Source organism: Haemorhous mexicanus, chromosome 1, assembly GCF_027477595.1.
Source record: "Haemorhous mexicanus isolate bHaeMex1 chromosome 1, bHaeMex1.pri, whole genome shotgun sequence".
Lineage (NCBI taxonomy): Eukaryota > Metazoa > Chordata > Aves > Passeriformes > Fringillidae > Haemorhous > Haemorhous mexicanus.
This window is the reverse complement of record NC_082341.1, coordinates 43705127-43725892: the sequence shown is the minus strand read 5'-3', so window position 1 is coordinate 43725892 and position 20766 is coordinate 43705127. Positions and strand designations below refer to the sequence as shown.

Genomic DNA, 20766 nt, shown 5'->3' with positions numbered 1-20766 from the left:
GGGGCCGCCTCCTCACGGCCGGCAGTGGAGGGGGCTGAGGGGCGGTGTCCGCCGGGGCGGTACCTGCCTCCCGGGAAACGTCGTGTTCCGGGAGAAGCCGCCGGGCCCGACAGCCAGGGGGCTGTGAAGCGCTTTCCTTGGCGGACCGAGGCGCCTCTGGGTCACCCGGCCGGGCAGGCTCCGGCGCGGCCTCCGGGGATGGCGGCAGAGCCGGGCACCAGCGAGGTGCGGCGGCAGCACCGCTTCGACCAGGGCAGCCTGGAGCGGTACCTGAGCAGCCGCTTGCCCGGCTTCCCTCGGCAGCCCGCGGGCGCGCTGGCTGTCAGGCAGTACAGGTAATACAGGTGACACTGGTGGCAGGGCACTGACACTGGTGGCGGGGCCGCCGCCGCTCCCCTGCCCCGGAGCGCCCGGGAGGGGCGAGCAGAGGAGCCGCTCGCTGCCGCCTGCCGGGGAAGGCGGTCAGAGGTAATGCCCTTTGCCGTCGGGATGGCGGGCAGCAGCCATCGATGGATTTTTAAGATGCATTCTGACTTAGTCCAATTAAATGCACGTCCCGGCTCACCCCTTGAGCTGCTGGAGAAGGCAAAGTTCGCGGTGGCGGCCAAAGTGACCTTTGTCGCACTCAATCTGTGGGCGGGCTGTGTGTTGGGTGGGCTTTCCGCTGTCCCAAGAGTACACCCACGATTGGGTTTTTTGCCTACACATAAATCGCAGTTGACCCGCTCCATCTTTAATTGCACAGCAAATAGTAATGTTCATAAGCACACACATGGCTCAGGAAATCAATGGTAAAAGCGTTGGGCTGTCACCAGGTAAGCAAATACACGAGAGCAGCGTAAGGATGTGCCGAGATTCCAGTTGCTGCTCGGGGAGCATTTTGCAGTGTGCCAGGGAAGTGCTACAGCCGGGCTCCAGAGCCTCTGTTCCATAAAGCACTGAGTTAATTTGCATTCAGCAAATCAGTGGTGTGGCTGCACGGCTTCATGTCAGAAACTAACTATTAGAAGTAAATTTTTTCTAAAAATAAGGGTTAATTCCTTTGTAAGGCATGACCTTGACTAACTTATCTGCAGTTATCACTAAGAAACAGTGAACAATTTTTCATTGTCTTCTGATGTAAATATAAAACATTAATTCATTCAATCTGCCCTGATCTTCCTACATACTTCAGCTGAGAAGACTTTGGGAGGGGCCTTAGGTGAGTAGCTAATAGTAGAGTCTGCTAAAATTTTGTTAGCATTTATGCTTTTACTTCTTGGTCTTGTAATTACAGTTCAAGGCTTCAGCTGGCCTAAATTTATTTTGTTCCAGGCAGAGTATTTGTCAGTCAAACTTTTTAAACTATTGCAAACTGTGCCCTAACTGCTTTGGGGAGAATGGAAACGTAATGGGAGGAATAATGGCAAAAGTTAATTTGATTTTTATTTTCCAGTAGTTGTCCAATTGTTTATTGCTCTAGGTCAGACTACATCTTGAAAATGAACAAGAATAAGGAGAGAAAAGCATACAGATTAACACAGACCCTTGAGGAAAATAATGATCAGTGGGTTTGATTAGAATGTGATAGACAAGGTTTTACGAAGGGCTTGACTGGGTTGTCTTTCTCTTTTACAGTACTGAAATGTCTAATTTTCTTTGTGACTTCATCATACATTCTTTAACATTTTGCAGTTTCCATAGGCTGTCCCTTAAATATAATCTTTGGATGTGATAATCAGTCTGGCAAACAGTAGGGCTTGGTGCTAAAATCATCAGTAATTTAATCATAGAGTAGAATCTTAGAGCGGTTTGGGCAGGAAGAGACCTTAAAGATCATTTAGTTCCAATCCCCTTGCCTTGGGCAGGGATACCTTCCTCTAGACCAGGTTGTTCAGAGCCCCATCCAGCCTGGGCTTGAACACTTTCAGAGATGGGGCATCCACAACTTCTCTGGGCAGGCTGTTCCAGTCCAGATTTGGTAAAAAGCCACAACACAAAACAGCTCTGGAGAAGATGCTTTCCTCCATCCTGCCATTTTGTTCAGATCAAGTCACAATGCATTTTGCAGGTATAATTTCTGTTAGAAGTTTTCAAATTTGTAAGTATTTGAATTGTTGAGTAATTATAAACTTTCTCTTTGCAGCTCAGGCCAGTCAAACCCAACCTTTTACCTTCAGAAGGGTGGGCAGGCTTTTGTGCTCAGGAAGAAGCCCCATGGTCCCCTTTTACCTGGAGCACACAAGGTAAGTAACATTCTTCACTGAGCTCCAAACACTTTGTTTTGCAGGTAACCAGAGTCTATGCATGATGGTCCAGCACACTGGAGAATGTGTCCAGAAATGCAGTGAGTTGCTGGATTATTTCACGCATTTTGTGCTCTACTGTAATTAAACGTTCTATAATTAAACGTTCAAGAGGATTCACTGTGCTCATTTATGTTTGGGAGGTTTTAATTGAACCTAAATTTCTGTCTTCCTCAGGTCGATAGAGAATACCGTGTGCAGAAAGCCTTATTTTCAGCTGGGTTTCCAGTGCCTGAGCCCCTTTTGTATTGCAGTGACGTTTCTATCATTGGAACAGAATTTTATGTAATGCAGCATGTGCAGGTTGGTCCTCCTGTGTGAGAGATTGTTTCCTTCTCCCTACTACAAGCTGCTTTTAAATTGCCTAAAACCTTTCTGTTAGAGCCTTGCTCAGCACAGTTTTGTGATATGAGAGTAAATAATCTTCTGATGTTTTGAAGAAATGTTAGCTGTCAGTGATTCTCACAGATTTCAGCTTCTCCAGGGCTTATTTCACACTTTGTTGAATTTTTTAGCTCAGTATTTAACCTCTTGTTCTTGTTTGAGCTCTTGGAAGGATATCTTGAAATGAGGCAATATTGCTCCTGTGAAAAGCATACACAAGTCAGAGGGAAAAAAATCAGTCTGTAAAATGAATCTTCAGACATCCTGGAGGCTTTTTAGTATTGAAGATAGGAGCTGACATGTAATCACCTATTCTTGAAAACAAAGCAAGATTCCAGTTCAAACACTAGTTTCAGAAAGAATGCAGCATATTTCTGTGGTTCACCACTCTGGGGGTGCTGTAGCTGAATTGATACACTTTTTGTTAGATTTTGGTGGTTTCGAGCATAAGTCTGCTGTATTGTCTTTTTCTTTTTTTTTGTCCTCTGGGAAGAGGAGTTGAATTCAGGTCTTTTCATTTTCATTGCATCCTGTTCTGTCATCAGGTTCACTGGGAAATTAGAAATGTAAGTTTGTGGGCCAATTTCTGAAGATTAGGTTAACCTTCCTACAAAAACTGTAAATCAGGGGTAATAGAATGTAAGGGTTGTGAAAATTTCGAAAACAGATTTGAAACAGATTTCCGACATCAAAGATGTAAGGATTTTACTGGTTTTGATTAGAACAAAGTGATACCTTAAAAAGAAACCTTCTTACATTTCCAAGTATGTAAATGTATGATCTGTCCATTCTATGATGGTCAGCACTGCTCTGTTTTTAGCAATTGTGAAAATAGAACAACAAACCCATCTTCTAAATGTATTCAACTGCTCTTAAGCAGTTGAAAAAACAAGTGAATTACTTTGGATTGTTTGAGTCTTTCTACCCATGACCCACCCATTACTCGCCTACCTCTCCTTTTCCCTAGGGTCTTCATTGTTTTTTTTCTGCAACTTAGCTTTTAGAGACAGTACAGTAGCACTGTTTTTCCTGGTACTTTGAAGCTTGAGGATACCTGGATTGAGTGCTCTAATTCAGAATTTCATCTACAGATACACTATATACTAATGACCTGGGTTACCATGAATCCCTTCATTGGCCCTGGGTGAGGAATAAAATAAATGAGGAAGGAATTTTTGATTGCATGGGGAGTGTTGGTTCACTGCATTTGGTTTTGGTTGCGGAATGTATAGCTTTTCTTCTTTGCATCTGATGTGTACATCCCACCAAATACCTGATTTATGGTATTTCTAGGGCCGCATTTTCCGAGACATCTCCCTGCCTGAGGTGGGCCCAGCAGAGCGTTCTGCTCTGTATCTTGCAATGATAGAAACTTTGGCCCTGTTGCACTCCTTTGATTTGCAGTCATTGGGTCTCCAAGGATATGGCAGAGGACCAGGATACTGCAAAAGACAGGTATAGCTCTTAATGTTTCTCTTGTTTTGTCTTTGAATGCTTATTTGTTTTGCAAGCTAAATTGTTAATTAATAATGATTGTATTTTAGCTATTAAAACTTCACATAGTTCAATGAATTTTGCACAATCTGAAGCCACTACTACATTTAGATTGATTCTGTAATGCTATACTTAGGGAAAGATAACAGATTTGCTTTGGGAATAAGGCTAGATTTGGGCTATGTAAATAGGATGGATGTAGATGTAGTGTTCATTTCATCTGTTGATATCTCAGTTCACATTTGCAAATGCAGAAGTACTGGGTTTTACTGGGTTTCAAGCAATGTGGTGATAGCCAAAGCCCAGAAACATGTGCTTCAGAATTTTGTATTCTTGAAAAACTTGTGAATCAATTGAAAAAAATCTGTTGGAGTGTTTATATTTTTAAGGTATCAACTTGGAAAAAACAGTATGATGCAGCTGCTCATACAGATATTCCTGCCATGAACCAGCTGGCTGAGTGGTTAGCAAACAACTTGCCACCTGATGATAATGAAGAAACCCTGATTCATGGGGACTTCAGAATAGATAACATCATTTTCCATCCAACAGAGGTATTTGAAATGTGTTTGTACATTTAGTAGCTTTTGGCCCTCCATTTGTTTGTACTCCTATCACATAATAGGACACTTACATATGGATTATTTTAGAGCATGTGAAAGAAACAGTAGAAAACTGAACTTCTCTAAACTCTGTGTAAGTTGTTTAGGTACCTAATACAGTCCTGGCTTTCATTGCAGGAGCTAGATAGAATCAGTGGAATCACAGAATCATGGAATGGCTTGGAGTGGAAGAGACCTTAAAGATCCTCTATTTCCAACCCCTTGGCCTGGGCAGGGGCACCTTTTACTAGACCAGGTTGCTCAGAACCCCATCCAACCTGTCCTTGAGAGATATTCTATTTATTCATTCGTTTTAGTCCCTGCTTCAAAGTTCAGGAACAAAGCATTTTATATGCATAGATCCTATTGGATTCAGTGCAGCTGAAGGCTCACTTCATTGAGCTATATAAGCATCTGATCCAAAGCCTGCTGATGTCTGTTTTATGGCTTCAGTTAACAACAAGGGCTTTTGGAGCAGGAGCTGAATGGAGGATACATGACACTAGTGAAAGCAAAGGAAAATCTGCCAAAGCTGTTTAGTTACGGAGCACATGTAGATCACAGAGACCCTGAAAGTTCCCCATTCAGAAAGAGATTTTTTGTTTTGGTTTGGTGGTTTTTTGGGTTTTTTTTGTTTGTTTCTAATTTATGGAAATAAATGTGTGCTACCTATATCAACACAGTTGCATTTTCATTACTTTTTTCCATGTTCCCTGCTGAGTTGTGACCAGAGGACATGCCTGGAACTTGTGACCATGGCTGCAATTCATGCTTCATGACAAAGAAGCAGATCCCAGAGATTCCTAGAGATTTTGTGTGTAGATTAGTTGACAGACACGATTTATAGGCTTAAATGTGCTGATTGATTCCCTGAGCAGGGAATTTGACTGTCCTGGGGACTCTCCCAGCTGTTCCTGAAGGAGCTGAAGAAATTTACCAAGTTGTACATAGCTAATTTTAAGTCATCTGTAGAAACTGTTCCTGAATATGTAGGACTGACCATGTAGGAAAGACTTTTCCACATGTTTCAAGTAGCCATGGATCATGAGTAGGCTGGAGGGGTCATTCAGGTTGGCAGGACAGCTGGATTATAGGAATTTAGCAGAATGACACTGTGGGGAGTCTCAGACCACCCTGCTGATGACACCATTGCAAGGATGCTTGCAGCAGAGACTCACTCTGAGCAGTGATTGACTTCCTGTGTAAGAAATTCAGTTCCCCACAGAAGTGTTAATCCCTGGACAGTGTTGTGATAAATTAGGTTTTCTGGTGCATTGTCTGTGTGGATTTCTGTGCTAAAGGAGTGTGGAACAGGACTGGGGAAGAAATAGAAGAACTCTCAGTACTGCTGTTCTTTGGGATATTGTAATTCAATCATCTTTTATACTACAAGAGTTTGGAAGTTTCTGACAGAAAGAACACTACTCAAAAATGTAGATTTAAATGAGATTTTCTTTGGAAAAATACCTGGCTTTCTGTCCCTATGTGAATGTTAATGTTCTGCAGATCTTTAGATAGTGCCAAAAGGAACTCTTTGCTGTTGACATCTACAGTGTGTGTTTTTAATTGAAAACGTATAGTAACCAAATAAAACACTTGGATATTGAGTGGGTTGTGCATTTGTGGATGGAGAGAACATGTCTTCTAGCACTCACTTGAGGTTTTTATTTTTATTTAAGGCTCGTGTTTTGGCAGTGCTGGACTGGGAACTTTCAACTACTGGTCATCCTTTAGCAGATTTAGCATATGCCACTCAATTCTACTTTTGGCCTACATCTATTAAGAACTTGGGTCAAGGCTCTGTCTTGGGTTTCAAAGACACCATAGGTATGAAACTAATCTTTTTCTTGAAACAAATCTTACACTTGATTTGTATTTGAAATGTTGTAGGAATTAAATGGGAAATTCACAAGCATATAGTTTTGCATTTGTAAAGAACTTTTCCGTAATTTTTTTTTGTTGTAGCAAACATGCTGATTGTGAGGCTTTAAATACTTTTGTTCTATCAAGCTTTGTGTAAGCTACAACATGCTACTTCTGTAAAACCTTATTTTGAACCTTTTTAAGAGATAATGGAAGAAAAAATAAATGTAAATGTAAAGATATAATTTATTTTTTTAAAAAAAGCCTTTTCTCCCCCAGGTCAAATTATTTGCCTGACTGGAGTGGAGACAAAGGGCAGCAGGAAATGTTATGGTTATCTGAAATTCTGGCAATTCCTACTTCCTTTGGTATCTCCATATCACAGTTATGTCATGGGAAATGATTAACCATCGTGTTTACTATGTGAAAGAAATATCTTACAAAGTTTCAAAACTGCTCAAATGTTTGAAGAATAAACTGAGAAAAAATCATAGAAAATGTTGAGTACTCTAAAAAAAACTTTTGGTTTTTTTGTTTTTTGTTTTTTTTTTTTTTGTAGACACTCCTTCCTTTGAAGAACTGGTTTCCATTTACTGCCGCTGCCGGCGTATTTCCACTGCTTTACCCAACTTGAACTTTTTTCTAGCTTTGTCCTATTTTAAAATGGCAGGGATAGCCCAGGTAATCCCTCACATTTGCTGAAATGCCACATACCCTGTGTGTTTGTGGGTAGTTCATTTAGTCAGGGTAATAATTGTATGTCTATGCTGTTGTCAGTTGGCTTGAGGGACAGGCTGGGCTTGTTTTCCATATCATGTGCAGACATTTGTCTTTTCTTTTTTATTTTTTATTTTCCCCTACTCCTTTTTGTGATTTGCCTTATGTTTGGTTTAGCTGGGATATGGTTTTAACTCTTGTGCAGCAAGCATCTCCATTATATCAGACATGTACCAAAACCAAGATTAGCATATCCCAGTAAGTTTTTTCATTTTAAGTGCCTAAGTTTTGGCATTTAAGTGTTACTTTTATATTTTAAGAAATCATCAGTGTGTTAAAGAGACAGTTTTAAGTGCATAATTATACCATATACACCTTTTTTTTTTGGTTTTAGGGTGTATATGCCAGGTATCTTATTGGAAATGCTTCTGCAGAGAACAGTCATGAATTTGCAAAGCTTGTGGAGCCTTTGGCAGAAAGAGGGTTAGAGCTCTCAAAAAGGTAAGAGTGGTATAGATTACTGGTCAAAGGCAAGGCAAAGCTTTTCCAACAGCTTCATTTATTTAAATGCCTGTCTAAGGCAGCTTATGTTATTATGAGGGAAAATCTGGTCTTGTTACTGCATTGAATGTTCTTCCCTAGGTCATCCTTCAGCAGCACACAGCACAGCATTTCTGGAGAGCTCTTCCATCAAAGCAGGAAAGGCCAAGAAATTTTGCTGAAGGTTAAGCAGTTCATGAAGCAGCACATTTATCCAGCTGAGAAGGTAAAAGCTTTTCATCAACCTGTTTATAAAGGAACATTTTCTGACTAGATGTTATAAAAATGTAAAAATACATATAGAAGTCGTCTTCCTGGTTTGGTCTTTTTTTTCCAAAATAGCCTGATTTTCATGCAGTAATGATTGTGGCATTACAAAATATTATGAGAAATCATTATAGACAGCATTATTTCTTTTCAGGATTAAAATATAACATTAAAATGTTGTATGCATTGTTAATGAAAGAGTTATTTTTAAAACTTTTGAAGTGTAAAACTTTCTCTTTTTAGAAAGAGCTACTTTTTAAAGGAAGTTGCCAAAATACTTGTTAGACTAACAACAAACTAGAACTCTTACTGAACTGAAAGACACCTATTTAAAAATAGAGACTGCTGATTTTAACCATATGAAGCTCCATTTTTCCGTTTCTTGCTTTTTAGGCTGTGACAAAAAATTGGATTGCATAATGTGTCAGAATAGCCTCATTCCTGAATATATCTAATATCAATGAAGGTTTGAAATCAGATAATGAAATATACACAAAGTCCATAGTTAGTGGAAGGGAAAATTAGATGAAGTAATTTACTTCATATCCTAGGAAGGTTAGGAATTTCCACTTAGAAAGTTGGTTCAGCTTTTAGCCTCATGGAAGTACCAATGGCTTTTGATGCAGAATTTGCTGGTTTGGCTTTCTGAATCATTTTTTTTCCCAAGTCAGGCAGAAATGCAGAAAACATCTTAATCTAAAAGTTTAATGAATCCATCTACCTATCACAAGGAGGGGTCAAGGGCAGTAACTTTTGATATGCGGAGTTTCTTAAAAAGTATGTCTGTGACTAAGTTGGGATTGTAGTTTTGGATTGTCCAAGAAAGTCTTGCAATAATTAAAATACTTGCTTTAAAAAACAAACGAACCACAAATAACCATGCAAGTTTTTCAGATGAGTTGTGTTGTGCTTGGATGTTAGTTCTGGTAACAGGGACTGTGAATCAGGACTCGTGAATTCTACTTGGCCATTTGTGTCATTTTCAGAACTGGGCACTACTTTTATTCATTTTATAACTCAGTCTGAGCTAGGTTTGAAGTTCTGTGCCTCACTAAAACATGTTTGTGGAAATACTAAGATTACTGAGTCTAGAGGTTCACTTAAAACTAATGACTGGTGCTCGGAATGACTGCTTACATTATCTGTTAAGGAATTATTTTGACAGGAAGAGAAAATGTTTGGTTTTTTTTTCCTCACAGTTAAGAAAAGATTAGCTGAGTTATCTGTCTGAATCTTAACTGTCAATACATCTTAACTGTCTTTTATTTGTTGTTTTACTTTTGGGTTTGTGCCTCTTGTGTGTACTGTTGTCAATAGGTACTTTTATCTCCAGAAAATACTGACCTCCTAGGATACTATCTCCATCACATACTTTAAACCATTCCAAATAGTATTAATGTACTGATGAGGTCATCTGATATTTAAAGTCTTGCAGAATGAATAGATTGCAGTTGAACTTTCAATTATATATTTAATTTTATAATGCAGCCAACTATATAATGTAAACCTGTGTTGAATATTTTTTACTTGGTTCCTTGGGTCATAGATCTGGAAGGGATGTAATATTATTTGTGTGTTACATGTGTTCTTAATTTAAACAGCATCTTTTATTTTGTTTCTTTAAGGAAATAGTAAAATATTATACTGAACATAGAAATGCTGAGGACAGATGGAAGAAACCACCACTGCTGGAGAGACTGAAGGTATGGGATAACAAATATTTTTAGCACTCTAGCAGTAAAAGAGCACAGACATGGAGGATAAGAGTGATTGGTGTATCCTGTCAGAGAAGTTACTTTACATGGAAAGAAACAATGTGAGGGAACAGTGAAAAGAATTGAAGAGGGAAGTATGGAAAAAGTGAGAAAACAAATGAGAGAGAAGAAAAACAAAATGAGGTTTGAAAGGGATGTATCTGAACTTTAAATCAAAGACTGAACCTACAATTTCAGAATAGCTATTGAAAAAGCATCAGATATATTGGACAGTAGGGTAGGCAGGAGCTAAGAAAATGTGTTGCAAACCAGTATTTAATTTTTTTTTTTTTTACTTATTGCTGATGTTTTTTCTGTTGATTCTTGTGATAGGAATTGGCCAAAGCAGAAGGTCTGTGGAACCTTTTCCTCCCAGATGTCAGTGGTCTCAGCCAGCTTGACTATGCCCTAATAGCTGAGGAGACAGGGAGATGCCTTATTGCTCCTGAGGTTTTCAACTGTCATGCACCAGGTTAGCAACCCTGGTTTAATCCCAAAACTATGGCACTGGAGCATTAAAAAGTTGGGTGTCTTACACCTTACGGACTGTGTGTCTTGAGCAGTAATCATGACTACTGATTTCTTACAGACACGGGAAACATGGAGGTCCTCCACATGTATGGCACTGAAGAGCAAAAGAAAGAGTGGCTGGAGCCTCTCCTAGAAGGGAAGATTAGTTCTTGCTTCTGCATGACAGGTAAGTTTTTCTCCAGAAGAAAGTTAGAGCCAATTGGTTGAAATTTCACATGGTGTATGGCAGGGAAAAGTAGAAGACTTCAAGTTGTGTGTTAGAGTGGACTGATTCTGTACTAATTCAGTATCAGTGATTGTGTTTGAATATAGAGTCATCTATGAGGTGTGAATGCAAACTGGAGCAGCCTTGCTGCCTTTCCTGGTAGTTTCCAATTTTCATGGTTACAATAATTAGTACTTGCTTTCTATGTATATTTTGTTTAATTTTTGTACTAGTAAAATGCAATTTATAGTACCAAACAGGTTTACAATAGAGCTTACCCTTCCTTGTAGTGTGCTGTGGAGTTCTCTAGACACGCACAATTGAGTCCAAGTATGATTATTGTGTGGTTTTGCAGTCCCATAGATTTTTTTTAAGACATAGCCCAGAAATAACTTGCTTTATGTCCATAGCTCAGCATTGTATTTTATTTAGTTTTGCTCCTGAAAGCTTGTGGCATTCAGCATCTCTGGAAGGTAGCTTTTGGAACACATGATGTCAAAATCTTGATCCTCCTGTGTCAGATGGAATCAAGAGAACTCAGCCTTGCAGACACTTACTTTCCAAATTCTGTTTCACTGTGTTTCCCAAGAGGAGATAGATATTTTAGTTTTAAAGTAGATGGCCTATAAAAAGATGTAATAGTGAAAGGAGAGAGAAAGAATCTTTCCTGTTCCAAAAAATCATTGATGACATTTTGTTGACAACTTCATGTAGTGTATTTCGTATGCAACCACAAAATTATTTTCAATCTCTATTTTTGCTTGGGAAGAACCCAGGAGGAGAAAACAGGCTGAGGAGAAATATGACTGTTACCTGGAAGTACAATGGAAGGATAAAGGATTTAAAAAGAGAAGGAAAGGAAGAAGGCTGATTGCAAAGGGTGGTCCAAGACCAAGAACAAGTACATTTAAACTGGCTGTGAATAACAGATTGTTGGAAAATGGGAATTCTTTTGACCACCAGCAGTGAAGGTCTTAGAAGAGTTTTTCAACTGGGAGCAAAACTTTTAATAGTGTTTTCAGAGCCCTATATTTGTGAAGGTTGTATTACCTTTATATTTAATCTGGTTGGTTGTTTTTTTTTCTTTTGACACAGAACCTGATGTGGCTTCAAGTGATGCCACCAATATGCAATGCACCATTGAGCGAGATGGGAACAGCTATGTGATCAATGGCAAGAAGTGGTGGAGCAGTGGTAAGTGTGGAAACCTAAATAAGAATGGCCAAGGCAGAATTTTTTCCAATAACTGTTAAAACAAAAGTTATTGTGCTCCATTTCTGCGATAAAAATTTGTCTTCTCTTGAGTAAAGGCAATAGAATATAAAGCAGCAGAAGGAGCTGAATTGAGCTTTTGTTGTATGAACCAAAGTCCAAGATTCAAATCCAGTTTGGGGATTTAGGCCTTTTTTGGAACCTCTGAATTTTGTTCACAGTGAATGCTGCTATTTTCTTTAAACATTACCTCTTTCTATCAGCCAAATTACACATTTATGGCTTTGTTTTCATGAAGCTGGCTTTGGCAGCTTGTGTAAGAGGCTTGAGAGTACCGTGTTGCTACAGTAAAACATGTTTTTAAAGTAGCCTGTGATGCTGTTGGACAGACTACTAAATGAGATTTCCTTATATTATAATTCCCAGTAAAATCAATGCATTGTACTGTAAGTGGCAACTGTCCCTGATATTGTAGTACTGTTACTTTTTTTGCCAAAACGTGTGACAGCAACTTGAAAGTCATCATTCCCTGGGAGTTTGGAATCCAAGTAAATAAACAAAGTTATTAAACTTTCATTTACTTTCATGATTATGACAGCTAGCTGCTGATACATGCTTGTGCAATACTTGGAGTCACCAGAAGATAGATCTCTCTCTCTGTTCTACTCCTGTAAAACTGGCAGCAAAAAGAGGCATGGAATCTTGTCTCCTGACCTAAGAGTGTTGCTTAACTGCTGGCTTTTTAGCCTTTGCTCTGGGTCAGTGTCTCCCAGCTGTGCATTGCAGTCCCTGAGGAAGTAATGAGAAAGTTTTAGGGGGTCACACACACAAAATAATATTCATAAAAGTTATTATGTGAATTATAAAAAGAAGAGTAAACATAAGACAGCATGAAACAGTTAGTCTTATTTCTAATACATACAATTAGGGCAATCAGATTTACATAAAAACAGATGCGTTAAAGGCACTGCAATTCCAAGAAGTTTGAGAAACATGTTCATTCAGCTCTGTATTAGTCTCTCTTTCTGCCTGGATGGGAAGGTATTTTTTGTTGTTGTTGGTTTTGGCTTTGGTTGGGGTTTTTTAACTTCTGGGACATTAAAACCTTGGATGTGTGGGAATTCCAGAGGACTGGCAGTCTGGTCAGAATGTCACTCTGTATTTGTGAAGACAAGTCATAAATCACACATGCAAGGAGTCAGTTACTTTATGGAAGAAGTGGGGTTTCTTATCGTGCTCTGCATGTGTACAGTAATTCCAGTATAGCAGGTAAATCCAGGTCAGATTTATGGTGTACGTGTAGAAAACCAGTCAGGCACTTCTGACTTATCTGTTCACACCCTAGTATTTCTCAAAACATTCTGGGCAGACATTCTGTAAGCTTTTGTCATCCAAACAGGGAGAAGAGGCTTATGTCTTGTTTATGCTACTGTTGTTTCTTGTGTGTCATTTTAGAGCTTTTTGTTCCAGTCCATAATTGTGTAACTAGGAACAGTCTCTAAAAAGGAGAGATTCTTGTTGCCTTTCCTAATCTGTAGATGAGACATTTTGTCAGAGCCCACAGGATGTTTGAAGACAAGGACAGAATGCTGTAACACCACTTCTTCATTTTGAAAGCTAAGCTAGCATGTCAGTGCATTTGATATGCTTCCAGTGACTTCTGGAAAACTTCTGTTTTCCGGGAATCCCTGCCAACACTGTGGCAGGGGATGGCCTTGGTACCTCTCTGTGTAAAAATTGTAAATCCATGAGCTCCATATGGAATGGGAATCTCTCTCTTTTGTCAAGCAAGGCTTCTCCCATTTGCTGGTTGGTAAATGCCTATGATGAGAGATGCCAGTACTTACTAAAACAAAACAAAAATAAAGATAAGAAAAAACAAAAGCCAGTGCACTTTTTCTATTCTTTGATTTTATTATATCTTCATATATTTTAGCAGATGCAGTTATTGCAGTGCTTGATTACTTTTAACAATTCTATATAAAAAAATCCAGACCTTGTATCTGAAGATTACCTGAACTTTTTATTACATTTATAAAAATCTAGAGTATGCCAGCTACCCTTTAAGCACTGGTCTTGTTGAAGTTTAAGGTGAGCAGAAACGAAGAGATTAAAGTTCATTTTTTCTGTAGTTACAGAAAAGGAGTTGTTGGGCTGTTTTTGTGGAGGATGTTGTTGCTGCTATACCTTTATAGAAACCCATAGAAAATGGCTTTCCCCCCACTCTTTCTCCCTCTCAGTTCTCAGCCATAAGCTTATACTTCATACTGCAAGGTTATCTATGGAACGATAGTTGAGTTGAGAAATGGAGCTAAACTCTTAGGCAAAGGTTCTAAAGTTTTATAAAATATTTGGAGAAACACACGATTATTAACTTTTGGTACAAAGGTTCCTGTTGTTTGACCGGTGATGATTTTTTTCTCTGTTTTAATCACATGCTTAGATGTGTACAGGTTGTTTGTTACATAGTTGCTTATATGCCTAGTACTGTGACACCTGGAAATTTAAATCTTGGGGGTATTTTCAGGTGTTTGGGGTTTGTTGTGCTTCTTTTTTTGTGTTTGAGTTCTTTGATGTTGTTGTTTAGTAAATATCTCGGGTTGTTTCTAGGGATTTCAGTATTCAGTTCTTCCTTGATTCCAACAAACACGTTCCACTTTGTGGCGCTTTGTGGTGTCTTGGCAGGTTCAGAAATTCTTCTGAAAGCTGTCTTGCAGGGAAACAGCTGTAGAAGCAATACCCCCTGGAGTTAGTAAACAATTCCCTTGGTTATGTAAGATGATGGAAGCAATAGAGGGCCTATATAGTGAAACTGATTGTTTCTTCAGTAGGGTCTTCATAATTCATAGAAATTTCTTCAGGTCTTCCATTCTGCTGCTGTCTTCTCCTGTACCCATAATTTTTTGCGATTTTCATGATGTGCATTTTGAAAGAGGCACCCAGGAAGGCGTAGAGGAGAGGGTTGAGGCAGGCGTGGAACAGAGCGATGCTCTTGGTGACCTGGAGCGCCACATCCATGGTTTTACTGGCCTGGCAGTCCGTAACCAACATGTAGATGATGTCTATGGCTCGCCACAGCTTCACAATGTTGTACGGTAGCTGGGTGACAATGAAAGTAGCCACTACTGCCAGCAGAACCTTGAAAGGCCTGGACTTCTTAACATTTGGAGACCTAAAGATTGCTCGAGCAGTAGCAGAATAGCAGATTAGCATTACGAGGAAAGGAAGCAGGAATTCCAGGATAATTTCCAGGATTTGAATGGCGGATTTTAAGAGTGTTTCCATGTTCGTTGGAAATATGGGAAGGCATTCGTTCCTCTCATTGTGTTTCTTGACTTGATTAAATATCAGCTCTGGGATACTGAGGAAAGTGGCAGCCAGCCAGACACAGAGGCAGGTAACACTGCAGTGTTTGCCCACTCTTCTATGGCCCTGGGATTCAGAAGTGGCCCTGTACCTATCCACACTGATACAGGCCAGGAACAGCATGCTGGAGCTGAAATTCATGGTGTACAGAGAAGAAGTGAGCTTGCACATTGGGTTTCCAAGTTCCCATCCCTGCACTGCATTTGCAGCCCAGAAAGGGAGGGTGAAGAGCAGGAGCAGATCAGCGATGGCGAGGTGCATGATGTACACGTCTGTCTTGGTCTTGGGTTTCTTGCAGTAGGCATAAATTGCAACCACTAATGAGTTTCCAGCCACTCCAACTGTGAAAGCCAGTGCATAGAACACTGGCAGGAATAATTTTCTGAAGTTTCTCACATCACTTTTTTCGCAGAGAAGCTCATAGGTATTGTAATCTATAAGAGGGTTGAGATCATCCTCCTCATCCTCAATCCAGTAATCTGTTGAGTTATTCATACCTCAGACCGTGGCAAAGCTTCAAGACACAAAAAAGTGGGGAAGAGGGAACACCAAAGAAATAATATTTGGTTTAAGTTCTTAAATTTCTGTTGAAACCTAAAACCCTTCTTCAGGGCTGCATATACATCTCAAATTTAAGGAACTTGGATATTGAGTATACATTTGTGAATAATCAAACTGGAGCTAGACAGTAACAGAGGCAGAGCAGACTATCCCTATTTCTCATGTGAAATAGGGTAGCTGAGGACATCAGTGTGGGCGATACTTGTAAAATGGATTCAATTGAAATGCTTTCCTTACCCTTAGCATTTGAGAGTATAAAATGCCTGGAGTGTCCCTCACTGATTTCTGCACTTGGGCCAAGGAGCCATCATTGCTTTACCTGCTCCGACTGTGTTATGTTTAACAATATTCCATTGCACATAACTCCGTCTGTACCTTTATGGGGTTGGAATTACACCTTCCCCTCTCCAGGCTCTGCAAAGCAAAGGAATACCAGCTGAAGGCTGTAAATGCTGTTACAATCAGGTGTATAAGGAATATGAGCAGATTAGAGCTGAGGCAAGCAGCTGTCTGCTGTCATAAATTCTGACAAATTTTGGATATGAGTATAGTACAGGGAGAGTGGTTTTGTTTGTTTCTCAGGTACACTGTACATGCCCATTACAAAAAGTGCAGCAGGGGGTCTATTGCTGAACAGCAGCAGAACAATTTAGTCTCTATTCCACACAGCAAGCCATGCTCATGTGGAATTTCTTACAGAAGCAGATTGCTGTGGGTACACTGCGTGTTACAGCTGGAGCTTCTCAGGATGTTATGACAGAAAGGAATTTTATCACATACAAACTACCCACGAGTACCCAAACAGCTCAGAAGCTCTGTTGGTTTTTCAAGTACAATCTCATGATAGATTTACTCTGTAAACACTGAGACTGGCTTCTTACTGCCAGCTTAGGGTTGAAGTTTAAGCATTTGGATATTCAGATTGTGTCTTAAGCAAGTTTGTGTCCTGCATTATTTTCTTCTTTTCCTCTAACTGTGTTCATTGACTAATGTGATGTAATTCTGTCTGTTGTAAAATACAGCCCTGCAGTACCCTGTTTCTTTGGATTAAATGGGACTAAGGTTTCTTAGCAGCAGTAGCAAAAATCAGCTGAGAATGAAAAACATGTCCCCCTTTTGTCATCATAGCAGTGTTCAGAATTTGAGGTCAATGTTGCTGAAAGCAGATTGTTATCTGATATTCTGCCCCAGAGCTACAATTTGGCTTTTCAAGACTGAAAAAAAAATGGAAATACCATTTCTGTTTCTTAGACAATTGTTTAAATGAAGTTTAAATGAATGTTTAAATTCCTACAGTTTTTTTAAACATATCAGTCTACTAGGAAAAAACAAGTTACTGATTGACCTCATAATAAGGGATGCAGACCAATTAAATAGAGAGAAATTAATAATTTTTATTTTTGCTTGATTTTTTTCAGTGATTCTCCTAGCCAAATTATTTTTAGTGTATTAGTTTAAGTATCTGGTTTGGCTCCATCTTTAATGACTTTGTTGTATTATTCTGTTAACATTTCAAAACACTCCCCATCAAACTTTAAAAAATGATAACTCCTTTTTAAGTCTTGCAATTTCTTCTTTATTGTTGCCTTAATGAGATGTGCAGAATGGAAAAGTACAGTAACTCTACTTAATACTTTGGCAAAGGGATGTTGTTCCATGCCTAAGAAGCAGTGTTAGCAGGATTTTCCAGCAGCAGTAAGCTTTTGCAGCTTTATAGTACTTTGAGGAGAGATTTAGTTATCAGCAGCAAAAGAACCTTTTTTTATTAATTTTTTTAGTAGAAGAGAAACTGCAGCAAGAAAAGTTTAATCCACTTAGTTGAGATTTGAGGAGAATTAGAAGTTAAATGAAAAGATTTGGTTGTGGTCTTAAAAAACTAAATACAGAACCCATTAAGGAACACTTAATCAAATTGTATCACTGGCAAATTTACTTGAAAGCAAACAAGTAAACATATCAGGGCAAACTTTAAAAGTCTATGTATGACAAAGCAGTTTGGCTGTGAGTCTGTGCTCCGCTGCCTGATAAGTTTTTGCCTGCCCTGAGTTCATGGTTATCTAACAAAGTTATCTAAAATGCAACAGTTGACATTTCTCCCTTAAAAGCACAGTTATGTTTTGGCTCCCATACCTGTTCAAATTTGTTCTTCCTGGTAGTGCTGTTTCTCAGGCTCACATGCGTGTGCCCATTGCAAACAGCCAAGCAGTCCCGTGGGAGTCGGGCGCTGGAGAGTGGTGGAAAAGCTTAGTTTAGTCTCCATCCCACACAGCAATCCATGCCCACGTGGAATTTCTTACAGGAGCAGATTGCTGTGGGTACACTGCATCTTCCAGCCGGAGCTTCTCAGAATGTTATGACAGAAAGGAATTTTAGCACGTACAAACTACCCACAAGTACCCAAACAGCTCAGAAGCTGCTGGTTTTTCAAATTGTTTTCTAGGAGGTATACTAATAAATATATTAGATCTGCAACTGCATGTTTTCTTGCAGAATTGTTTCAGCCTTCCAGTCAGATAGAAATTCAGTATTTCTGTGTATTTAAACTTGATGTAGGATTGTATGAATGATGGTGAATTAAGTTAATATCCCTAGTTTAAACAGACAGATGTTTTTCCTCTGATAAATTAGGCAGTATTCTGTCCTGCTACTGAGCAAATCTAATTTTGATACTGGAAAGGAGACGTGCCTTAGTGAAATGATATATCTCTGTAAAGCCAACTTAACTAAGAGTAAATGTATGCAAAGAAGATATCATCCACTATACAGAGCAGTAAGGATTAAAACAAAACTAACCTTTTGTCAGCAGATGAGTAGCAGGTACTGCAATTGAGATGTGCCTCAGTGAAGTGATCTGAATTGCTCTGACACATTGCATTTTGTCTTCGAACACCACACCCTCATGTGGAAGTCCGTTGCACTTTCATTTTGACTTGACAGTTTAAAAAAAACTTTTAAAAACTGTGCTTTCCTGGAGACTCTTCTTGTACACTTCCTACATTCCTTCCTGTTCCAACAAACTGTGACTGCCCTTTGGAAGGTCAGGACACTCTTACTGCTTCTCTTTGTGGTTTGTGGTTTAATTCCTGGAAGTCCAAATGTTTTATACATCATCAAGAGGCTTTTATCAAACAACACATGAAAAAGGTGAAATGGATAGAAAGGAAGCACATCTGGGCTGAGTTACTGGCCCAGACACCGCAGGGAGTGACTCCATTCTTTCCTCAGGGCAGTACTGTGCTTTTGATGGCTGATTGTATAAGGTTTAAAGGGATAATACATCCCCTCCTTACGTAACTTTTTAGGGGATACAATAGAAAGATGAGTTGGTTCGTTCAGTGTGTGAAGCCAGACAGATGGTAAGGAAAATATGTGAAGGCAAGTGGCAAATTGTCAACCAGAGTACAAGCAGATATTCCTGCATCCCAGGGAATAGTTCTCAGGGGCTTGAATGTTGCCAGTCAATCTCATAATCAAATTAGTGACCTGTTTGAATTATCCTGGATCAGATAACAATCTAATGAGCTTCAGTAAATGCAATATTGAAGACAAATAACAGAGATATTGAGCTGGTGCACCTACCATGACTGGATTAATCTTCTGTCTGTGCTTCAATTATTTTGAAATATGTGAAAGGAAGGATTCTTTAAAAATGTGCAGCTAAGAATGTAATGGGTAGATGTTTTTCACATGCTATATTTTGTTTCACAATGACAAAGTAAACTGGGCTGGGAGAGGAATTACAGTCTACAGGAGGAGTGCCACAATATTTGTGCATATTTCTGCACTGCTTTCACCTTGAGTTATCACAGTACTTCAGTGGTGCTCTTCAGATAAGATGCTTGGGCTCCTTCCCAGCCATCTCCTCACAGGTCATGTCATGGCTTTGAGGCCTGAGCTCTGTCTCTTTAAAAAACGAGACTTTCAGTTCTGTATAGGCTTTGTCTCAATAGGGTCTCCAACAAGACTGAATAATCAGGCTAGAGCTGAGAATGCTCCCAGGGAATTGTGTGTTGCCTGCAGAAGTGCCCAAGAGGTTCTGTGGGCAGGCTGTAGGAAGGCAGTTCATGTGAATCCTGCCTTGCTTATTGCTGTTCCTCAGCTCCTTTTAACCTATCAGGAGTGTAGGGAGGACAGATCCTTCCAGTCAGAGTAAAGAAATAATATTGTCATGTGTGTATTTCAGTAGGGTCAAAAATAACAAAAATTAGTAAGAGTGAATACAAAATAGATCTTACTTAAGTAAAAACACTTGTAGCTGTGCGAAAGTGGCATGAAGGAAGGAAAAAAACCATTCCTAAGCTGAGCAGCTGCTCTCACTGGCATCATCAGAGCTCATGAGCTCCAGCTGGGAATGACCAGCAGCCACATTCAGTGGCAGGACTGCAAAACCCTTGCAGCTGCACAGCCTCAGCATTGCCTGTTTGCTTGCAGCTACAGCTGTAGGCTTTGCCCTCCATGAACCAGCTGACTGCACTGTTATCTGGAGAAGATGAGGTAAAACTGTGGAATACAACATGCTAGTGGATAGAAATTACAGCAGGCTCTTGGTGGGATGTGCCTGTGTGTGTCCCTTTTCTCCGTCAGGAGACTCCCACATTCCAACAATCAGTACCATGCTGCCATCCACATCCTTGTAGGACCAACATCCTAAGGGTGTTGGTCCTACAAGACCAGTTTCTTCTTGCAGGAGAGTCCAGAACCCTGGAAGAACAGGAAGCTGTCAGGTCTGTAAGCCACCACAGACCCCTGACCTTTAGCAGAGAGAAGTAACCTGCTGGGCTGAGGGGTGCAGCAGCCAATGTGGCAAAAATCATAGGTATTCAGAATTCAGGCAGTAGTTCATCTGGCCTTAGTCATCTTAGACAGGAAATTGAAGACTGAACACTGAAAAATAAATAGATTGGAAGAAATAAAGTGCTGCTGGCTTCTGAAAGCAGACTTTATGGCAGATTTCTCAAGTACAGGTGGTACTCAAAGGTTCCCAC

The 20766-nt window shown here is 39.7% G+C and overlaps 2 protein-coding genes across 2 annotated transcripts in view; one reads left to right on the top strand and one right to left on the bottom strand.

Moving 5' to 3' along the window:
• Window positions 1–50: 50 nt before the first annotated feature.
• ACAD11 (acyl-CoA dehydrogenase family member 11) overlaps window positions 51–20766 on the top strand; it is a 29074-nt gene continuing 8358 nt past the window's right edge. The window contains exons 1-13 of the mRNA XM_059847598.1: window positions 51–335; window positions 2126–2225; window positions 2463–2588; window positions 3963–4124; window positions 4553–4717; window positions 6445–6592; window positions 7188–7309; window positions 7740–7846; window positions 7988–8111; window positions 9778–9855; window positions 10240–10378; window positions 10496–10603; window positions 11738–11836. Coding sequence (XP_059703581.1) covers window positions 199–335; window positions 2126–2225; window positions 2463–2588; window positions 3963–4124; window positions 4553–4717; window positions 6445–6592; window positions 7188–7309; window positions 7740–7846; window positions 7988–8111; window positions 9778–9855; window positions 10240–10378; window positions 10496–10603; window positions 11738–11836 — 1615 coding nt within the window. The 5' untranslated portion in view covers window positions 51–198. The remainder of the gene's footprint in view (window positions 336–2125; window positions 2226–2462; window positions 2589–3962; window positions 4125–4552; window positions 4718–6444; window positions 6593–7187; window positions 7310–7739; window positions 7847–7987; window positions 8112–9777; window positions 9856–10239; window positions 10379–10495; window positions 10604–11737; window positions 11837–20766) is intronic.
• Window positions 12741–19064, bottom strand: ACKR4 (atypical chemokine receptor 4). The gene is given in 2 exon segments (XM_059847624.1): window positions 12741–15734; window positions 18575–19064. Coding segments are annotated over 2 exon segments (1158 nt in total). The 5' UTR covers window positions 18652–19064; the 3' UTR covers window positions 12741–14653.